This window comes from Saccostrea cucullata, unplaced genomic scaffold, assembly GCF_032062105.1.
Source record: "Saccostrea cucullata isolate Sc308-1 unplaced genomic scaffold, CSIRO_AGI_Scuc_v1 ctg1201, whole genome shotgun sequence".
Classification (NCBI taxonomy): domain Eukaryota; kingdom Metazoa; phylum Mollusca; class Bivalvia; order Ostreida; family Ostreidae; genus Saccostrea; species Saccostrea cuccullata.
The window spans coordinates 488,700-508,002 of NW_026932430.1; the positions used below are offsets into that span (position 1 = coordinate 488,700).

Genomic DNA, 19,303 nt, shown 5'->3' on the forward strand with positions numbered 1-19,303 from the left:
TTATGCTTTCAATATGCCTACTTATCATCATTTTGATATTACTAATACGTCTCCTGTAAGACTAGTTCTCATATATAGTATACTGTTATGGGTCAGAATTACCCGAAATGCCAGCAAAGATCAATAACACAATTTAAACTTAACAATAATTTATTTACAGTAATATATCATAAGTATATGAAACATAAAGTACAAACTTAGCAAGAATCTAAAAATACATACATCAGAGTGTCCGTTGCTGCACACAATGTCCCAGTGAACTTATATCCCAGTAATACCTCAATGATGCTTATACGACCAAAGTATCTATGCATCGAATTGACAGGGTATTTATACAGTATTATAAATCTAGAATATTCTAGAAATTGTTAAAATATGATATTACTGGAACAATCTGGACATACACAAAATTCAGGAATGTTCTAGAAAACAGTGACCGAACATGTTGACCACTCTGGAATGTTCAAGAAACTTAATGTTACTAATAATAGACATGATGAAACAATACAAATACAACACACCTCACAACACCTCCCCCCTTAAAAAGTTTGAATGTCAATGAAAAACTTAAATTGTAAAACATATGTACATTAATACAAAATCTAATTTGTTCATGATACTCTGGACAAGGCATCTGCAATAACATTGTCTTTGCCTTTGATATGCTTAATTGTTATGTTGTATTCTTGTAACAACAAACTCCATCTAGTCAGTCTTTGATTCTTGTTTGACAATTTATGCAAAAATGTCAGGGGGTTGTGATCCGTATATACAAGAATTGGATGCAAAGTAACATTCAAATAAACATCAAAATGCTGTAAGGCTAACAACAAAGCAAGGCATTCCTTTTCAATGGTGGAATACTTTTGTTGACATTTTGTAAGTTTCTTTGAAAAATAAGAAACAACTCTATCTACATTATCACTATGTTCTTGAAACAAAGCTGCCCCGATTCCAACATCACTAGCATCAACAGTAAGCTTAAATTGCTTAGAAAAATCTGGAGTTGACAGAACTGGGTTGCTCATAAGGACAGATTTGATTTTATGAAAGGATTTTTCACAGTCCTTTGTCCATTCAAAGTTAACCCTCTTTTGTAAAAGATTTGTAAGTGGACTAACTACTGAGGAAAAATTTGGACAAAATTTTCTGTAAAACCCAGCCATGCCCAAAAACCTCATTAATTCTTTCTTGTTTGTAGGAATCGGGAACTTTGCAATAGCTTCCACTTTAGCCATTATGGGTGTAACATAACCTTGACCTACTTTATGACCTAAATACTCTACATAAGCATGACAAAATTCGCTCTTCTCAAGGTTCACAGTTAAGTTTGCTTTAGCTAAAATGTCAAATAAAGCACGCATGATTCGAAGATGTTCGTCCCATGTGTCACTGTATATGATGACATCATCAATGTAGGCCTCACATCCCTCAAGGTCTTGAAGAAGGGAGTGAATCATCCTTTGGAATGTAGCTGGTGCGTTTTTCATGCCAAAAGGCATTACTTTATACTGGTAAAGTCCATCTGGTGTAGCAAAAGCAGATATTTCTTTTGCTCTTTCTGTTAACGGCACTTGCCAGTAGCCTTTCAACAGGTCAAATTTACTGACAAACTTGGCGTTTCCAATGCTGTCAATACAGTCATCAATTCTAGGTATTGGATATGAATCAGTTTTGGTAACAGAATTCACCTTTCTAAAGTCTGTACATAATCGGTAGGAACCGTCCTGTTTTGGTACAAGAATACATGGTGAGCTCCAATTACTTTTACTAGGTTCAACAATGTCATTGTCCAACATATACTGCACTTCCCTTCTTAGGTACTGCAATTTTATTGGATTGAGACGGTCGGATGTTGTTTGATAGGCAGGGCGTCGCCAACTATAACATCATGACAAGCTGCATTAGTTTTCTTTGGAACATCCGAGAAGATTTGATGATACTCATTCATCAAGTTTTTAACTTGTTCTTTTTGGTGAATGTTCAAATGTCCAAGCTTGGAATCAAAATCAGCCAAAATTTCTGAGTTTTTCAAGCGGACACTCTGATTACAATCTTTCTCATTCATCTCTACACTCGTATCACTCTCAATACAATTTTGAACAGTCTTAGCGTTGGCTGAAGTGGAAACTGGTTTTTCAGAATTTCGGTCACACCTTTCAAAATACTCTTTTAACATGTTAATGTGACAAACCCGTTTCTCTTTACGTCGACCTGGTGTCTTAACTACATAGTTTACATCACTGATCTTGCTTTCAATTTCATAAGGGCCATAAAATCTGGCCTGTAAAGGATGACCAGGAATAGGTAGAAATACAAGAACCTTATCACCTGGCTTAAACACCCTATTTCTGGCATCTTTGTCATACCACATTTTCATTTTCATCTGAGAACTCTTCAAATTTTCTTGTGCTAATTTACAAGCATTGTAAAGTTTCTCTTTGAAATCAGACACATAATCTAAAAGATTAAGATCACTAGTCTCAGTCAGCCACTTTTCCTTCAACAATTTTAAAGGACCTCTAACTGTATGACCGAACACCAATTCAAATGGACTAAACCCAAGAGACTCCTGGACTGCCTCTCGTGCAGCAAATAGTACAAGATGAACCCCTTCGTCCCAGTCTTTTTCATACTGGTAACAATAGGTCTTCAGCATCGTTTTTAAGGTCTGGTGAAAACGTTCTAGCGCCCCCTGGGACTCAGGATGATAAGCAGTTGATCTATACTGCCTAATACCCAACTCATGCATGACTTGCTGGAACAACCCCGACATAAAATTTGAGCCTTGATCCGACTGAATTGCCTTGGGTGCTCCTACAAAACTGAAAAACTTGGTTAGGGCCTTAACTATGCTCTTTGCCTTTATATTCCTAAGAGGTATGGCTTCAGGAAACCGAGTGGATGTACACATAATGGTAAGTAAATACTGGTTTCCAGATCTAGTCCTAGGCAAAGGTCCTACACAATCCACCAACACTCGACTAAACGGTTCTTCAAAAGCTGGAATGGGTTGGAGAGGAGCAGATGGTATCTTCTGATTTGGTTTACCTACCATCTGACAGACATGGCATGACTTGCAAAACTTCGAAACATCCTTTCTTAGCTTAGGCCAATAAAAATGACTCAAAATCCTATTATAAGTCTTATTGATACCTAAATGACCAGCCATAGGTGTATCGTGAGCTAAACTCATGACATCTTGACGATAAGCAACTGGGACCACTATCTGGTGAACAACACGCCACACTTCATCTGGGGAAGCGTCAGGTGGTCGCCATTTTCGCATAAGGATGCCATCTTTCATATAGAAGCATTCTCCAATTTTAGTAGCCTCTTCTGGTGGAAGTGCCCTCTTACTAAGTTGAATGATATCTGGGTCTTTATGTTGTTCAGAGAGTAAACGTTCTCGGCTGAGGATGTCCTTGCCTTGGCTAACTAGTGGATGCAACTCATCATCCTCACCACCAAATTTTGGTAACAGTTCTTTCTTCTCTTGCTTCTTGATGTTGTGTGGTTCCTTGTTGGTTTGAGTGCCATCAAGGTCAGATAAGAAAGTGTCATTCAAATCAATATCAACAGAAGAATTCGTCTCGTCAACGGCTTGAGTATGGTCTGCCTCCATTTCTCGTCTTCTGGCCATTGCTCTAGTAACAGCACAGGCTGGATAAATGTCATCATCTTCATCATCGCACATAACATCTGGAGTGATTTTCTCACAAACTATAGGATCTGGTACAACTTTTCCACCAGCTAAATCGTTGCCTAGCAACAAAGAAATGCCTGGAACGGGAAGAGTAGGTCGAACACCGACGATAACAGGTCCAGTAACTAAATCTGACTTCAAACTAATTCTATGCAGGGGAACATCAATGACGCCTAGCTCCACACCCTGTAATAAAACTGACCCACCAGTAGAAGTCTGCTCAGACAAAGGAAGCACGCCCTCTAACAATAACGTCTGTGCAGCACCAGTATCTCTCAAAATCTGGACAGGTTTAATTTCGCTAGAGTCACTGAGTGAAACAAATCCCTGAGACATAAAGGGCTTATAATCCAATAGAACTGGACTGTGAACCCTGGACATCAGGAGTGTCAGAACAAATGGAAACTAAGGCTTCTCTATCACCTCTAACTGCCGCACAAGCGTGTGGTTGAGTTTTATCAAACTCATTTTTTCTCTTAAGTTTAAAGCATTCACTGATCAGATGACCTTTTTTCTTACAATAACTACAAGTAGGAAGCGACCCTATTCCAGAAGATCCTTCAAAACGTCCTGGACCGGACTTAGAACCACCTTGGGATGGAGACTGGGAACTTGTGAAAGACTGAGACCCTGAACCACTCTTTTTATATGTGTCTGAATTGGTAGAATTACTGCTAGTCTGAGATCTTGATACAAAATTCTTTTTATGAGACAGGGCATAAGTATCAGATATGACTGCTGCCTCTTCAAGAGTTTTCACATTCTTATCTTCTAAATGCGTTTTCAAATCTTGAGGAACACATTCCTTAAACTCTTCTACCAGGATGACTTGGCGCAAATTAGCAAAAGTTTTATCAAGATTCTTAGATCTAAACCAATGATCGAATAAATCTTCTTTCTCTCGTGAAAATTCAACAAATGTTTGTTTATCAAACTTCCTATACTTTCTGAACTTTTGTCTATACGCTTCAGGTACTAATTCATAGGCTTTTAATATTGCTGCTTTGACCTTCTCATAGTCTGAACTTTCAGCTACCCCTAGTGCAGAGTATACCTCAGCTGCTTTGCCAACCAGTACACTTTGTAACATTGTTGACCAAACATTTTGTGGCCATTTAAGATTTTCTGCGACTTTTTCGAATTGGGGAAAATATTTGTCTACAGATTTGTCTTGAAATTTCGGAACTAACCTAATATTTTTTGCTGCGTCAAATTCATTCTTGACAAATGACGGTTCTGGTTGGTGCTGTAATCTTAATTTCTCTAACTCAAAGTGCTCTTGTCTTTCTAATTTGTCTAATTCAAATTTTCGTTCACGCTCTCGTTCTTCTCTTTCTAATTTGTCTAATTCAAATTTTCGTTCACGCTCTCGTTCTTCTCTTTCTCTTTCTCGATCTTCTCTTTCTAATTTTTCTCTTTCTAATCGCATTTTCTCTAACTCTAATTGAAACTGATATTCTGCCATTTTGTAAGAGCCTAATTCTGATTTAACTGTATATTCTGGAAGATCATATTTTTCAAAGATGTTTTCTTCTACTAGTTTGTTTGCAACCTTAATTCTAATGTCTTGCTTTCTCTGAGAGGATTTAACATCTAACCCAAAATGTAAACCTAATGCGATCAAGTCATCCTTTTTTAACGTATCAAAAACCTGAACACTTGGTGAACTAAGAAAGTCTGTGACCGAAAATACCATGTTGATTTTTGCTGGCTTATAGTCAAATTTAACGGTTCAATAAACAAAAATTTTGACAATAAACTGCAAAAGTGCAAGAAATTCTTTATCCCGGACGAGCCCCCAATTCTGTTATGGGTCAGAATTACCCGAAATGCCAGCAAAGATCAATAACACAATTTAAACTTAACAATAATTTATTTACAGTAATATATCATAAGTATATGAAACATAAAGTACAAACTTAGCAAGAATCTAAAAATACATACATCAGAGTGTCCGTTGCTGCACACAATGTCCATTGTGACGCAGCCCTATAAGAAGAACTGTTTAGGTTTGATGGGTGGGGATACCAAATAAAATTCTTTCACACACACACCCCCTCACTTTTCGAGACTGTATCTTTTTCAAATTTTAAACTAAAATTGATTTAATTTTTCATTAAAATCCAAACATCTAATTGCAATTAAAATTGGACAAAAATAAGGGTTTGATAATGTAGCTGAACCAAATCCTATTTAAATGATGTTACACATGTACATAAGTACGGAAATTTTCACCGAAAGGCGTCCCCCTTTTTACGAAATCACTAGCATTATATACAAAAAAAAAATGATAAGAATTCCTTTTGGTATGTATAGTGATTACGTAAAATCAAATAAAGGCCCCTTTGCTTTCCCCCCTAGATGATTTTTTTTTCGCATGTCCATTATTTTCTGAATGCTCCCACACTTCAAAAACGATGTTACGCGCCTAAAAAAGATTGGAAAATTCGTGTGGACGAAATCATTTGTAAAATTCTTATACAGCATGCAGATATTCATGACAGACATGCATGATAAATAGACATTGAACATTAGGGCGTAGGTTAATAAGCCCAATCCCCACCAACTATCAAACTATCAATAGGCACAGGTTGCGGTGTATTCAAAGGATTTTCGGATTTAGACAATTTATTACTTTTTAGATTTTTGATTTTTGCTTGTCAATTTTTTTTCAGGTATTTTAATTTTTTTCTCTTTCAATTCGCCACTAGCCCCCTCCCCCTTTCTAATTTGCTTCCGACGCCAATGAACCATTGAGATGGATGTCTTCAAAAAGTTGAAAATTCATTCTATCGAATTCGTGAAAAAAAATTATTACGACACAATGCATAAATAAAATTGGACAAAATTCATTGAAAAATTAATGTTATCAAAAATTTTAATTGAGAATTGGCAACTCCTTTCCTGAGCTCAATCTTTTTTTGTCCAGTGTAACACCTACAGATAGCTCTGTTTGCTAGGACTACATACACGTACAATAATTATCTTAATGTCGTTCAAAAAAAATTAAAAGCTAGGAAAAACTGCATAATACTTTAAGTACATATGTTTATTGCAATTTAAATGTATGTATGCCTCACAAAAAGGTTAAGATTTTGATTTTTGAAACAATAATAAGGCAAAATAGTTGCCTCATTTTTTATTTCAATTGAACAGTGCAAAGAGAGATAACCCTTTGCAAAAAATCAATGGTTGCATTTGACGGTGAATAAAAGAATTTTCATATCACTAATTACAAGATTTAAAAGAAAAAAATCTTTTTATACAAAATTCATATATAAACTGAACATTTAATTTGTTTTTCTATCTTTTTAAGCTTAAACATTATAATAGGACTAGGAAATATTTCTTATGAAATCTAATGATGAATATATTCTGTGAAAAATCTATAACAAAACCCTCACAAATGTTTTTTGTAGCTGCATGCATTACACATCTCCAAAATTATAATTCACCATCTCATTTAAATTCGATCCATTAGAAAAACAGTAAAGCCTCATCAACCCAAATTCAATGGGACCAAGATTAAATTGTGAGATAACAGAATGCAAGATAACAGGGTTCAAGAAACATACAAAGTGGGGATTTTGAAAGCTTATACATTTACATTAAAGAGTTAATGCTGAAAATAAATTCAACAGATGAACTAGAGATGTGTAGTATAGAGCAACACACAAACCCATATTGTCCCTAAAAAATGTTAATACACAATCATGTAATGCAGTATATAACTCTGAATGAACACTTTTAATACTACGTACAGTACATACAGACTATTACTTTCCTTGGAAGTTTCCAATAATGAGGAAGGATGTGAAAGCATGTCGCTATTTCAGAAAACCAATCCCTAAAAAACTCTTTATTGAGATTTAAACTCAAAGGAATGTTTGGTTTTCAATAATATGATTTACAAAATAAACCAACATATCCGTCATCTCAAAACATATCTAAATTGTTTTCACTTTTAATCTTGAAATGATATCTTAATCATCTTCATTCAGACCTCCTGAAAATATACTTTTTATCAAGGAAGTCCTGGCAAAGAATGATTTCTTATTGACATCTTCCTTTTTCCGTTTTCCTGGTTTTCCTGTTTCTCCTACAGAGTCTAACTTCCTCTTCCTTGTCACCGTGTCCTCCTCCGTCTTCCTCTGAAATATCTTGTACTCCCCCTCCCCTCTGTCCCCACCCACACTTTTCCCCTGTCGCTGTTTCCTCTCCTCAATGGCCTTTTGTTTCTGTCTTTTCTCAGCATTTTGAATGTGAAAGTTGGCGACACGCTTCACTTGAGCTATCTCTGTCCTCAATCTCTGTTTGTGAACAGCTTTTTCATACGCTAGTCTCTCATTTAAATGAGCCCATTTAAACCTGCAGATAAAATATCTTTTGTTAAAAATATTGATGAGTTTGAATTGAAAATAAATTTGTCTATGTATTAAAGAATTATATCTTTACTGCCATTAATTCTTCAAGTATGCTTCATCCTGTTGTATTTCTGTAACCATATGAGAAACCCTAACAAGTTTGATATCATTGCCACATACATTTCTAGACAGCATCAGATCTTCACAGTTATATGAACAAATAGTTTGAAGAAATCTGTTTGCATAAAATAAGGCTGATTGGTTCCCTAAGGTATGTTCATTAGTTATCAGCTTTTCTCCAAATCTTGTACTTGAAATTTGTATTTGAATGCAGAATAAAGATTACCTATGAAGGTATTTTATGTTCCAGAGTTCTTCATGCCAGCGACTTTTCTTTTTTCCTCCTATCTGGGTGTTATTTAGGTTTGCTGCTACTTGTTTTGCAATCTTCTTATCCAAAAACTCCACCCATCCTTCCGTGAATAACCGTCCCTTTTTTGTATTTGGAGCTTTTTCTGTAATAATGATGATAAAGTGTTTGTAAAATCTCCCATGAGTACAAATTTCTTGTCCCGAATTCTATGTATTTAAGCATCACAGGATAAGATGTTTTGCTCTCTTTCAGTTTAAAAGTTTTAAACAACATTTGAGGGGTTTTTATCAATTTTTTTTTATTGATTGTTTTGACAATTTAAGTTGAACTTTATCGATATTCATCACAATTATGTTTCATTTATACATTGCGGTGTAAAGTATTCCTACACTGTACAGAAATAATATTAGTTACATAGTCTTTTAGTGACAGGGTATGGGATGATACCTGGTTAGTAAATTTCATAACTGGCGAGGCGGAGCCGAGTCAGGTATGAAATTTACTAACCAGGTATCATCCCATACCCTGTCACTAAAAGACTATGTTACGAATTTACCCCACCGATGAAACATTTATGTTTTATCTGTAGTTTATAAATGGTTTTATCTGCTAAATGCTTCATCGCGCTTATACTGTGCCTATTATGACGTTACGTTTGTGTTTGTGACGTAATACATCCACCGGGTATAGATTTACTGACCGGGTATGGATTTAAAACTGACCGGGTATAAGTAATCCACCGCCTTCATGTGACAGACTTCAACGAATCGTAAGCCAAGATTTCATGGAAAAATCAACAGAGGTGGGGTAATGGATTGTATCACATGGAAGCCTCAAAGAGATATAATTTTCAAAATTCGTAATTGGGATTATAAACATGTTCAGTATTAAACTTTCTTCCCACTTTTATGTAAAGTTTGTGAGTAAAAAGGCATGAGTTTAAACATCGTTAAATTCTGAAAAAAGAATGTTTCATTCAATAAAAGCAAGTGCAGCGAGCATCGCAAAGCAATGCTCGTAACTGCGAGCTCTAAAGACACAACTGGGTGAAGAGAAAATTCAGACTATTGCACATTCATTCTATAGAAATTTTTTCCGCAGTAATTTGGACCCACAATGCATCGCTTTGTACAGCTACGTTCTCGCGAGAAAAACAACAAAAGTTCAGCAAAAAATAAAAACCTGCCTTGATTTAATGTCTATATTGCAGATAAATAGTAAATAAAATGTTCTTCATTAAAGTCAGCACTGTTCAGGCTTTGTTTTGGTATATACAGACGACGTCATGTGACGTTAGAGTCTAGATGCACCAAATGTCACATGCTGCTTGACGAAACCGATCTAAATTAAAAATGAAAAAGCGTCTGAGCTCACCCCAACAGTCGCACCGTCAATATACAGGTAACTCTCGATACCTCGAAGTCCGCGGGACCAAGGAAAAACTTCGAGAGATCAAGAGTTCGAGTTTTCAAGAGTCCAGAATTTTCCGGGTTTGTTTGGCAGGTTTTAAAATTAGTCTTACCGGATGCAATGATTTTTATGCAGTGCTAACTTTTCACACGTGGTTTTTGTAAAACAGCGATATGATTTCGTATTTTAGATGAATATTTATTAATCTGAGTAAAGCTAAAAATGTACATTGTCATTTTATGTTTAATTTTTTATTCTTTACAATACGGACATCATACTAAGCATCATCTTCGCTAGCCAAGGGTTTCTGATACGCTACTCTCCTCAAAAACCCTTGGCCTACGGTGTTCATAGAAATTGGGATTTTTTTCCAGAGTTCTGATTGGATTTCAGTACACCAAGGTCGACCAATCAGCAATTGTTTTTTGTAAATGACGATATTTGCGTTCGGGATACATCTTCACTCTTTAATCTCGGAAATGAAAAACGCAAGTAAACAACGATCCGTAAGATAACATTCAATTCTATGAATAGACATGGTGTCATCCAATATCTTCTAAATATGTGATTAAGAATCTATATTGAAGCTTCAGATTTGTTTTATAAGTAATGAATAAACATAACTCAATTATTGCTTCTTAATTATTCTTGAAAAAACTTTGATTTAATTTTTTTTAACACGTGTCTTTATTTCTGGCGATGACGCAATCTGTGCGTACCTGATAGATTCGAGATCACGTGACGGAAAACAATCCCGTCTTTTGACTTCACCGTATGCCAAGGGTTTATGAGGAGAGTAGCGTATCAGAAACCCTTGGCTAGCGAAGATGACTAAGCATTCGTTATATGAAAACGACATTTTACAGCGCCACGTGGTACATAAAGCATTGTGATTTTTTCGAAAGACGTGCATTGAACAAAGTTCTGTAAGTATTTGTCCAACAATAGTCGTCATATTGACACTGAGGCTGTTTCTGGATTTTCATATTTCGTTAAACTTTGACATTGACTCGAAATAAAAACTAAATTTACTAAGTGTTTCGTCTTGTTATCTGCAATTACAATTTCTCAGTGACACTGCGGTTCTCAATTATCGTAATACAGTCAATGATGATTCTTTTAATAGCATACAGGCAACATAAGATTAATTATAAATCAATTATCACCTTGTAGTATAAGTGTCACCTGAATAAACATCCCGTTTCACGAGACCCACGTCTTCTGCCTGGGGCCATTAAATGTCCAGGTAAAGTTGCTAATTTTGTAACTTGTATACACATAGCCACTTCAAGGTATCGAGGGTAAATTTCAATAGAATATGCATAGCGGGACTGCATTTTGACTTCGAGGGATCAAGGGTTTAGAGAGATCAAAAGTTCGAGAAATCAAGAGTAAACTTGCTTAGTTATATAAGGGAAAAAATCGGGACTGGAGACTCACTTTGAGCGATCAAGAACTTCGAGAGATCGAAGTTCGAGCCATCAAGAGTTACCTGTATTATTTTTTACTATATTTAGGTTGGGGAAATTATGTTTTCATATTACATTAATTCTATAACTGTTAGACAGGTAATAAATTTATAAAGTCGTGAAAATCTTCATTTTAATTTTTAGTCCATTTCAATTTACAGTAGATAGAATGTTCTATCGTTAAAATCATGACTGTCCTATGGACCCGGTTTAACGATAAAATTTGTTCCGTGTATCCACAATGTAGCAAAATAAACACGGGCGATAACTCGTACTCAGTGAATATACTATGAACAATCGAGAGAGTTCCAAACATAAAAATGGCCTGTAAATTTGAAGCCAGAAAAAACGTTGAGAAAATTAATTGAATTTTCGTTTTTATTTGGATTATACTTTAGGTTTAAATACTTACACAACCCCAAAAAGGTTTGTTATAATTAATTTGGAAGTTATTTTCAGTGCAAATCCTTTTGTATTTTTCAGAATCGTTTCGGAGCGATTCTGCAATTTTTTGCTACATTGCGAGTGTTAGGAGGTATTCTAACTGTGGTGAGGGCTTGTCTCGGGACACAGTTAGATTATTCTAACTAAATATACAGATACTTCCAAGATATCTTCTAATGTAGATGTCTAATTTAGAACATTGATGCAAAATAAAAATAAATACAACGCGAAGTAAAGGATATGAACACCAGGACCAGGGTCCCTGACAGAACTTGTTTACAAAAAATTGATCTGTGATTACCATTTGGTTGGAGGAAAACCTTTCCTATTTCACCATATTGACTGAAAATGTCTTTGATAGTTTTTACATTCATTAATGCTGGTATTTTACTCAAGTATATGACACCGGGCTCTGGGAGTTTTCGCTTTTTATGTGGTTTCTTTTCTAAAGTTTCAGGAGTTTGGTCCTCGTGTGTTTGTTGTTCTTCCATCTTGGAAATAAATGTGTATTTCGATCCCGATCTTTAAATACCTTGATCCCATTTATTAAATATTTTACTTTTTAAATGACTGAAAATATTATTGCAAGGTTTTTATTGAAATATAACATGTATGTGAACATAATTAATTTTTTTGTAAAAGAGAAATTTCAAGAAAATTACACACCAGTTGGCCAATCTTATCCGAATAGAAATATTCAGACCGTTGTTTTGATAACCCCTTAGACGGCAGTAGACTCGTCCGTTCAGGTGGGTTGTCTAATATGAAGTTGATGTGCAGGTTTATTACAGACGACTGATTGTAAAAAAGGCATATAAGATTGATCTCAACGATGTCGGATACACCTCCGAAATCGCAGAGAAAATCGGGAATTGAGGAAACTCAGCTTGTGAATGTTGTCCTGAAATATTTCAAGCTTGCAGGAGTTGCAGTTGGAGTTTGGCTGTCAGGTTACTTCAACTTTAGCCCCAGTTGGCTGCTGATCGGTTTAATTTTATATGTATGGAAGGATCGCCAGGGGAAGCGCAAGAAGTTACAGATTGAGATTCGACAAGACACTGCAAGAGATGAGCAGAAGGCTATTTTAGCTCGTGTTGAAGATTTACCATCATGGGTAGGTAATTTTGCTGTGGACGTGTGGTCATATTAGACTATTGCCGGTCGCATACTGATAGGATTACGTTTGTGCAAGAAACCGTAAACTATGAAAACATCTTTCAACCTTGTAGTAGTACATGATGTCGTTCTAGGCTAAGGCTAAGAGGTTTAATATATAAGAATATATTTGGCCCAAATGTCAGTTTTGTAATTTTGATGTAGTGAAAATGAAGTGAAAGCCAATAGAACAGTAAATTGATTGCTTTTGAAAATTCTACATAATATATAAGAATATATTTTGCCCAAATGTCAATTTTGTAATTTTGTTGTAGTGAAAATGAAGTGAAAGCCAATAGAACTTTGGAATATTTTAATGCTAACTGACAGTTATCAAAAAGGTGCAATATGCCACCAAATTTCAATTAGCCCCTTCACGATAACTGTGATACTACACTTTTGCAGGGCAAAATAATAACGTTTGGCGGAGTTTTTGTTGATAGATAATTAAATGACGTATTTTAAACAATTACTTTTACGTCATATTTCACCAAAATATATCAATTTGCCCTGCAAAAGAGCGGTACTGCAGTTACCGTGAAACGGTCTATGCTGCAAACATGAAGATTCTTTAATCTTGACAGCTATTTATATTAGTGCACAATTTAAATTAACATTAAATTAAACTTAGGACTTTATATTATAAAAGGGTTCAATAAGATTCCAAAGCCTCTTAAATTTTTGGAAACTGCATGTTCATATGGACGAAGTGATTTCTGTCAATTAGATTAATAAAGATCATAGCTTACTAGACGTATTAATGAATACAAATGTTGGTATGCACATAAAGTGGTGAAATATGCATGTATCTACAGGTGACTAATTACAACAATGATGTGTTTTGGACTTTGGTCATCACTAATATTGGCTGTGTGACCTGCAGCCATATACTATGATATGTTGCACATTTAACAGAGATGGCTCATTCAGTGGAGCACATGCTAAGAGTGGCTCAGAAAAATCACTTGAAACTAAATATATGTCTTCTCTTGCTTAGTAGAGAGATTGTTTGCATTGTGTGTTTCTCAGTCAGTTAAAACTATTTGCTGTTTGTGGCTCAGTGAGTAGATGTCTTCTTTTCTGACCATTTTGGACTCAGAAAAAAGAGCATTTGCCTTATGTAAATCATTTACAATTTTTAGCTCACCTGAGCCGAAGGCTCAAGTGAGCTTTTCTGATCAAAATTTGTCTGTTGTCTGTCGTCATCTTCGTAAACTTTTCACATTTCATCCTCTCCTCAAGAACCACTGGGCCAATTTCAACCAAACTTGCCACAAAGTATCCTTGGGTGAAGGGGAATCAAATTTGTTCAAATGAAGGGCCACCCCTCTTCCAAGGGAAGATAATTATGAATAAGTGAAATATTAATGGCATATTTTAAAAAAATCTTCTTCTCAAGAACCACTGGGCCAGGAAAGATGAAACTCATGTGGAAGCATCCTCATGTAGTGTAGAGTCAAGTTTTTACAAATCATGACCCCTGGGGGTAGGATGGGGCCACAATGGCCGATCAAAGTTTTACATAGGAATATATAAGAGAAATCTTCTTCTCAAGAACCACTGGGCCAGGAAAGATGAAACTCATTTCAAATCATCCTCAAGTAATGTAGATTCAAGTTTGTTCAAATCATGACCCACGGGGGTAGGGTGAGGCCACAGTGGCCGATCAAATTTTTACATAGGACTAGTGTGGTTCAGTGGCTCAGAAAATCAGCTTGAGTGGTTCAGTGGCTCAGTCAGAAAATAAGCTTGTGTAGGTCAGTCAGTAGATCAGCTTGTGTGTTTCAGTGGCTCAGTCAGTAGATCAGTTTGTGTGGTTCAGTGACTCAGTCAGTAGATCAGTTTGTGTGTTTCAGTGGCTCAGTCAGTAGATCAGTTTGTGTGTTTCAGGGACCTAGTCAGAAGATCAAATTCTGTAGCTCAGTCAGTAGATCAGCTTTTTTGGTTTAGTGACTCAGTCAGAAGATCAGCTTATGTAGCTCAGTTAGTAGATCAGCTTGTTTGATTCAGTAATTCAGCTATTAGAAAAGCTTGTGTAGTTCATTGACTCAGTCAGTAGATCAGTGTAATGGATCAGGGTAATGGTTCAGTGCCCAACTGGTAAATCAGCTTGTGTGGTTCAGTGGCTCAGTCAGTAGATCATCTTGTGTGGTTCACTCAGTGATCTAGGCAATAGCTTATGTGGTTTAGCGACTCAGTCATTAGATCAGCTTATGTGATTCAGTGGCTCAGTCAGTAGATCAGCTTGTGTGGTTCAGTGGCTCAGTCAGTAGATCAGCTTATGTGGTTCAGTGGCTCAGTCAGTAGATCAGGTTGTGTGGTTCAGTGGCTCAGTCAGTAGATCAGCTTGTGTGGTTCATAAAGTACATGTAGATTTATTTTTATGACTCAATCAGTAGAACAGCTTGTATGGCTCAATCAGTAAAACAGTAAAACAGCTTGTTTGGCTCAGTCAATTTAGAAGCTGGTTTGGGTTAGTTTAAAGAGCTGCTTGTGTTGCTCAATAAAGGCCTTGCTTTGGGTGCCAACATTTTGAGTCTTTGACTTTGATGTTTGAATTTGACCTACTTTTGAATAAAATGACTTAAGCCAGAACTTTTAAATTGGGTGCTTAGTCTTTCATATTTCACAGGAGTATTTCTTGTGACCATAACTTTCTTTGGGTGTCATTATTTTGGTCTCTTAGCTTTAACCTTGGAATTTACTTCATTTGAGAACTCTTCCCATTAGCTGCCATATATGAGGGCAACAGTGTCTCACAAATACCTCTTGTTGTATATGACTTTCCTGATACCATTAATCTTGTCATTCCTGGAACAACTTTTATATCATAACAGGAAGGAAATTCACTATAAATAATTTTATATTATGAACATTCGATTTAAGTTTTCATTTTTGTTTCCCTTACATAAAATGGTGATGATTTTATATTTTATATCATAAACTAGGTTCAAAGGACAAAAAAGCATTCTATCCATGAGCTGCATTAAGTGCATTTATTTCATCGTCGCAAACCACGGCCATAATGTACGATCCTCTCCCATTCTGGCCCTGATTGCATGAGATGAGAATATTTCGTAGCTCATTAAAGTACAGTCAATTCTCGAATTATCGCCATTCGATTCATCGCCATTTTCGCAATACCGCCATGATTTCCCAAGAACGTTTTTCCTGCTATATAAAATTCTCTTTATAACGCCAAATTCGCATACCGCCATCCGCCACCCTGTTTTCACAACAAACGTCCATTTTTAAGTGTCAATTATCTCGATATACCGCCACAGGTGCATGTGGTCAGTGAAGCGCGGCTAATTGGTTGATGCTATCCCTGTTGTAAAGCATGCAAAGGCATGCAGACAAGGAACATGCAATTAAGTAATTAAACAAGAATAAAATAAACAATAATTTTAGCATGAACTGTTATGATAATTTTGTTTTCTGTTTAATAAAAATATTTAGTCAGGCCATGAAAGCGGTCTTTGTTAAAGTACGCCGATAACGATATTATTTTGATGATCTCTACTTTAACAATGCAAAGTTTGCTGAAAAAATAATTATACGGTATAAAATGTGAACGTTTCATTAACAATGATGCCATAAACAATGAATTTATTCAAGAATGCATTTTACATACTATCGGCAATTTATCACGACGATCCACCCAGCATGTTTTTTTTTTTCAATGTCAGACATGCAGATTTACATGCATACATGTACTTGTCTTTATTTCATAACTGCACATTTTGTTTTAGCGAAATTGTATATTAAGAAAATTACTTGAAGCATTTTCAATCAGAAATATGTTTTTATATACATGTATATGTAATATTAAAAATAGAAACGCTAAATGGTATTTCTAAGAACGGTAACTCTACTTCTTGTTCCCTTAAAGATGGGAAATTCAATTCATCGCCAAATTCGTTATACCGCCATGATTTCTAAATTACAAAAGGTGGCGGTTTATCGAGAATTAACTGTATTGACCAATACGAGTAAAGCATAGTCGGAAATTGACCTTTCAATCAGACCATTCAATACCCAATCGCAGTATAGGAAATACTACTGCCTAATGTAATTTGTTGATTTCAATCGCGATGGAAACAAAACTTGTCATTGACTGAATATGACGTCACAATAGAGAGGCGTAAATTTTCAAGATTACAACACTTTTTGTGATCAAGCAGCCATGGGTAGGAGAGAGAGCTACATGTGGACTCCTGACCGTGGCTTGAGAGGATGCATTTATATTAGCATTTATTTTGTTTTTCTATCCTAGCTGCCATAAACCAATAATAGCTAGGATAGACAAATATTGTTGGACAGACACATTGAAACAGTATCGCACACTGGTAAAAAACACGATTATAAGTTAGTTATGCAGAGAAAAGAAGGAGGCAATTTTTGTGCAGGTTCACATGGTCATTAATTACTTGATTATCATTGGATCAGTTTATAAGATTATATGTGTGATTAGTTATATAATAAAATGATCAATTGCAGTATTTTCAGTTTTCTAATTTAGTACAACTTTTTTTGTGTACATGCACTTTTAATTTTATACATGTAGAGGAGATCAAAGAAAATGTTAAAGAAAGTAAGAGACTGAGTTATTAAGGTTAACAGATAGTGTAATAGAGATGTTTAGTGGTGCAAATAATTTTTTTTTACGGCTATATTCTATTAGTGGTAATGTTTTTTGTGATGTTTTATTAATGTACGCTATCTGAGCAAAAGAAAAGCACTGCAGTTTTGATGAATCATCCAATACACACAGCCGACCGTGGTTCACTGACTTTGCCACACGGCTGTCAATATTATATAGGGTGTGTGTTGAAGTTTTGAGATTAAATTATGTAAATAATTCCACCCACACCATTTTCCCTCTGCCCTCTGGAGATTTAAAGCATACCTTGCTGTTTTAAAACTGACTGTCATTTTATGGTTCTTATAAGTGAGTAATGTAGTAAATTAGGTTATTTCTCAAAGAAAACCTTGTATGTTTAATCTCAATGATTGATTAAGAGATAAATGTGATACATGTCCTTCATTATAATCATTCTCACAATTCTATCACAGCTGGATTTGTTTTAATTGCAAAAAAAAAATGCACAGAATTGCAGATATGATTTTTTTTTCCTGTGTTGCTACTATAATGCTCTTGAAAACATATTAAAATGATATCTTTCATGACATTTGAAAGTATGTGACCCTTTTATTTATTTTTTTTGAAGATGATGAGGGGTTTGGAGAGGCTCAAGCACAAAGTAACTAATGGCTTTCTTATTTTTTAGGTTCATTTTCCAGAGGTAGAAAGAGCAGAATGGTTCAACAAGGTATGGATCAAGATATTTTACATGTACAATGGTAATCATATGTATGATTTGTAAGAACTAATATTATAAAAATGATAAAAAGAGGAAAACATATATGCATATATGCTACTTTAATACCATCTTAAAAAACAGAAACTTGGTTAAATTTTTAGCTGAATTGCATTTTGTGAATTCCTTAGTGTAGGCAAAAAAATGAAAATTAAAAATGTGCCCAAATTGTGAGGAGCATTCACAGAACAAGTAAGCCTTGCATCCAGGTCCTGTAAAAGGACCCTTTTCAAATGGAAAATTTACTGTTTTTTTCCAAAAAAAATTATCCAAAATTCCCAAGTGATCTCTCGACATGCAAATTGATCAAAATTTTCAGTGCATTTCATACTAACAAAAATTTGAATTTTGAAATTTTAATGATTCGTACAGATGTGTTTAGGGAATAGGCCATCAATTCAATTATTTAAGTTCTGGTATGATATACACACGTCATGTACTGTCTCATGAAATATTTGAATACTGCATGCAAAATGGAATATGATATTCCTTCAGTTCATTTATAGCAGATTTTCATTTCAATCCCTCACTCTTCAGATACTGGACCAGATTTGGCCATTTATTGGAGATTATGTCAAAGACTTACTGACGAATTCCATCCAGCCCAAAATCCAGGCCAGCCATGCTCAGATGGCTTCCTTTGTGTTTACAAAGATAGATCTGGGAGATATTGTAAGTACCTGTGATTAAAGTTTGTGTCTCTGATTAGCTTAATTTCTATGATTTTGGGGGTAATTCTTGAGGCTTGTTAATAAAAAAAAATCTTGCTGAAACTGATCTGCCAATGAAACAGTTCTCTGTGCAAAGTTTTAATATAGTTTTTGTCAAAAGATACTTTTGACGGACCTGTTTGAACATGTTGAACATACTTTTAGTATGATTGTTTGGTTTGTTTCCAGCAACTGGCAACCTGTTATAATTTTCAAACATAATTTGATATATTTAAAAATGTTTATTGATTTGCCCATACATTTATTTGATTATGATTATCAGATGACTTT

The 19,303-nt window shown here is 35.3% G+C and overlaps 2 protein-coding genes across 2 annotated transcripts; one reads left to right on the plus strand and one right to left on the minus strand.

Annotated features, from left to right (window-relative positions):
• Positions 1–6,734: 6,734 nt before the first annotated feature.
• LOC134235114 (activator of basal transcription 1-like) lies at positions 6,735–12,264 on the minus strand. The gene is made up of 3 exons (XM_062717224.1): positions 12,068–12,264; positions 8,417–8,585; positions 6,735–8,074 (listed from the first exon to the last, which is right to left on the minus strand). Exons 1-3 carry the CDS (start codon positions 12,255–12,257, stop codon positions 7,690–7,692), a joined length of 744 nt encoding a protein of 247 aa, XP_062573208.1. The 5' UTR covers positions 12,258–12,264; the 3' UTR covers positions 6,735–7,689.
• A 221-nt stretch (positions 12,265–12,485) lies between these two features.
• On the plus strand, positions 12,486–19,027 carry LOC134235132 (extended synaptotagmin-2-A-like). The gene is made up of 3 exons (XM_062717239.1): positions 12,486–12,880; positions 18,213–18,254; positions 18,840–19,027. Exons 1-3 carry the CDS (start codon positions 12,599–12,601, stop codon positions 18,990–18,992), a joined length of 477 nt encoding a protein of 158 aa, XP_062573223.1. The 5' UTR covers positions 12,486–12,598; the 3' UTR covers positions 18,993–19,027.
• The last annotated feature ends 276 nt before the right edge of the window (positions 19,028–19,303 follow it).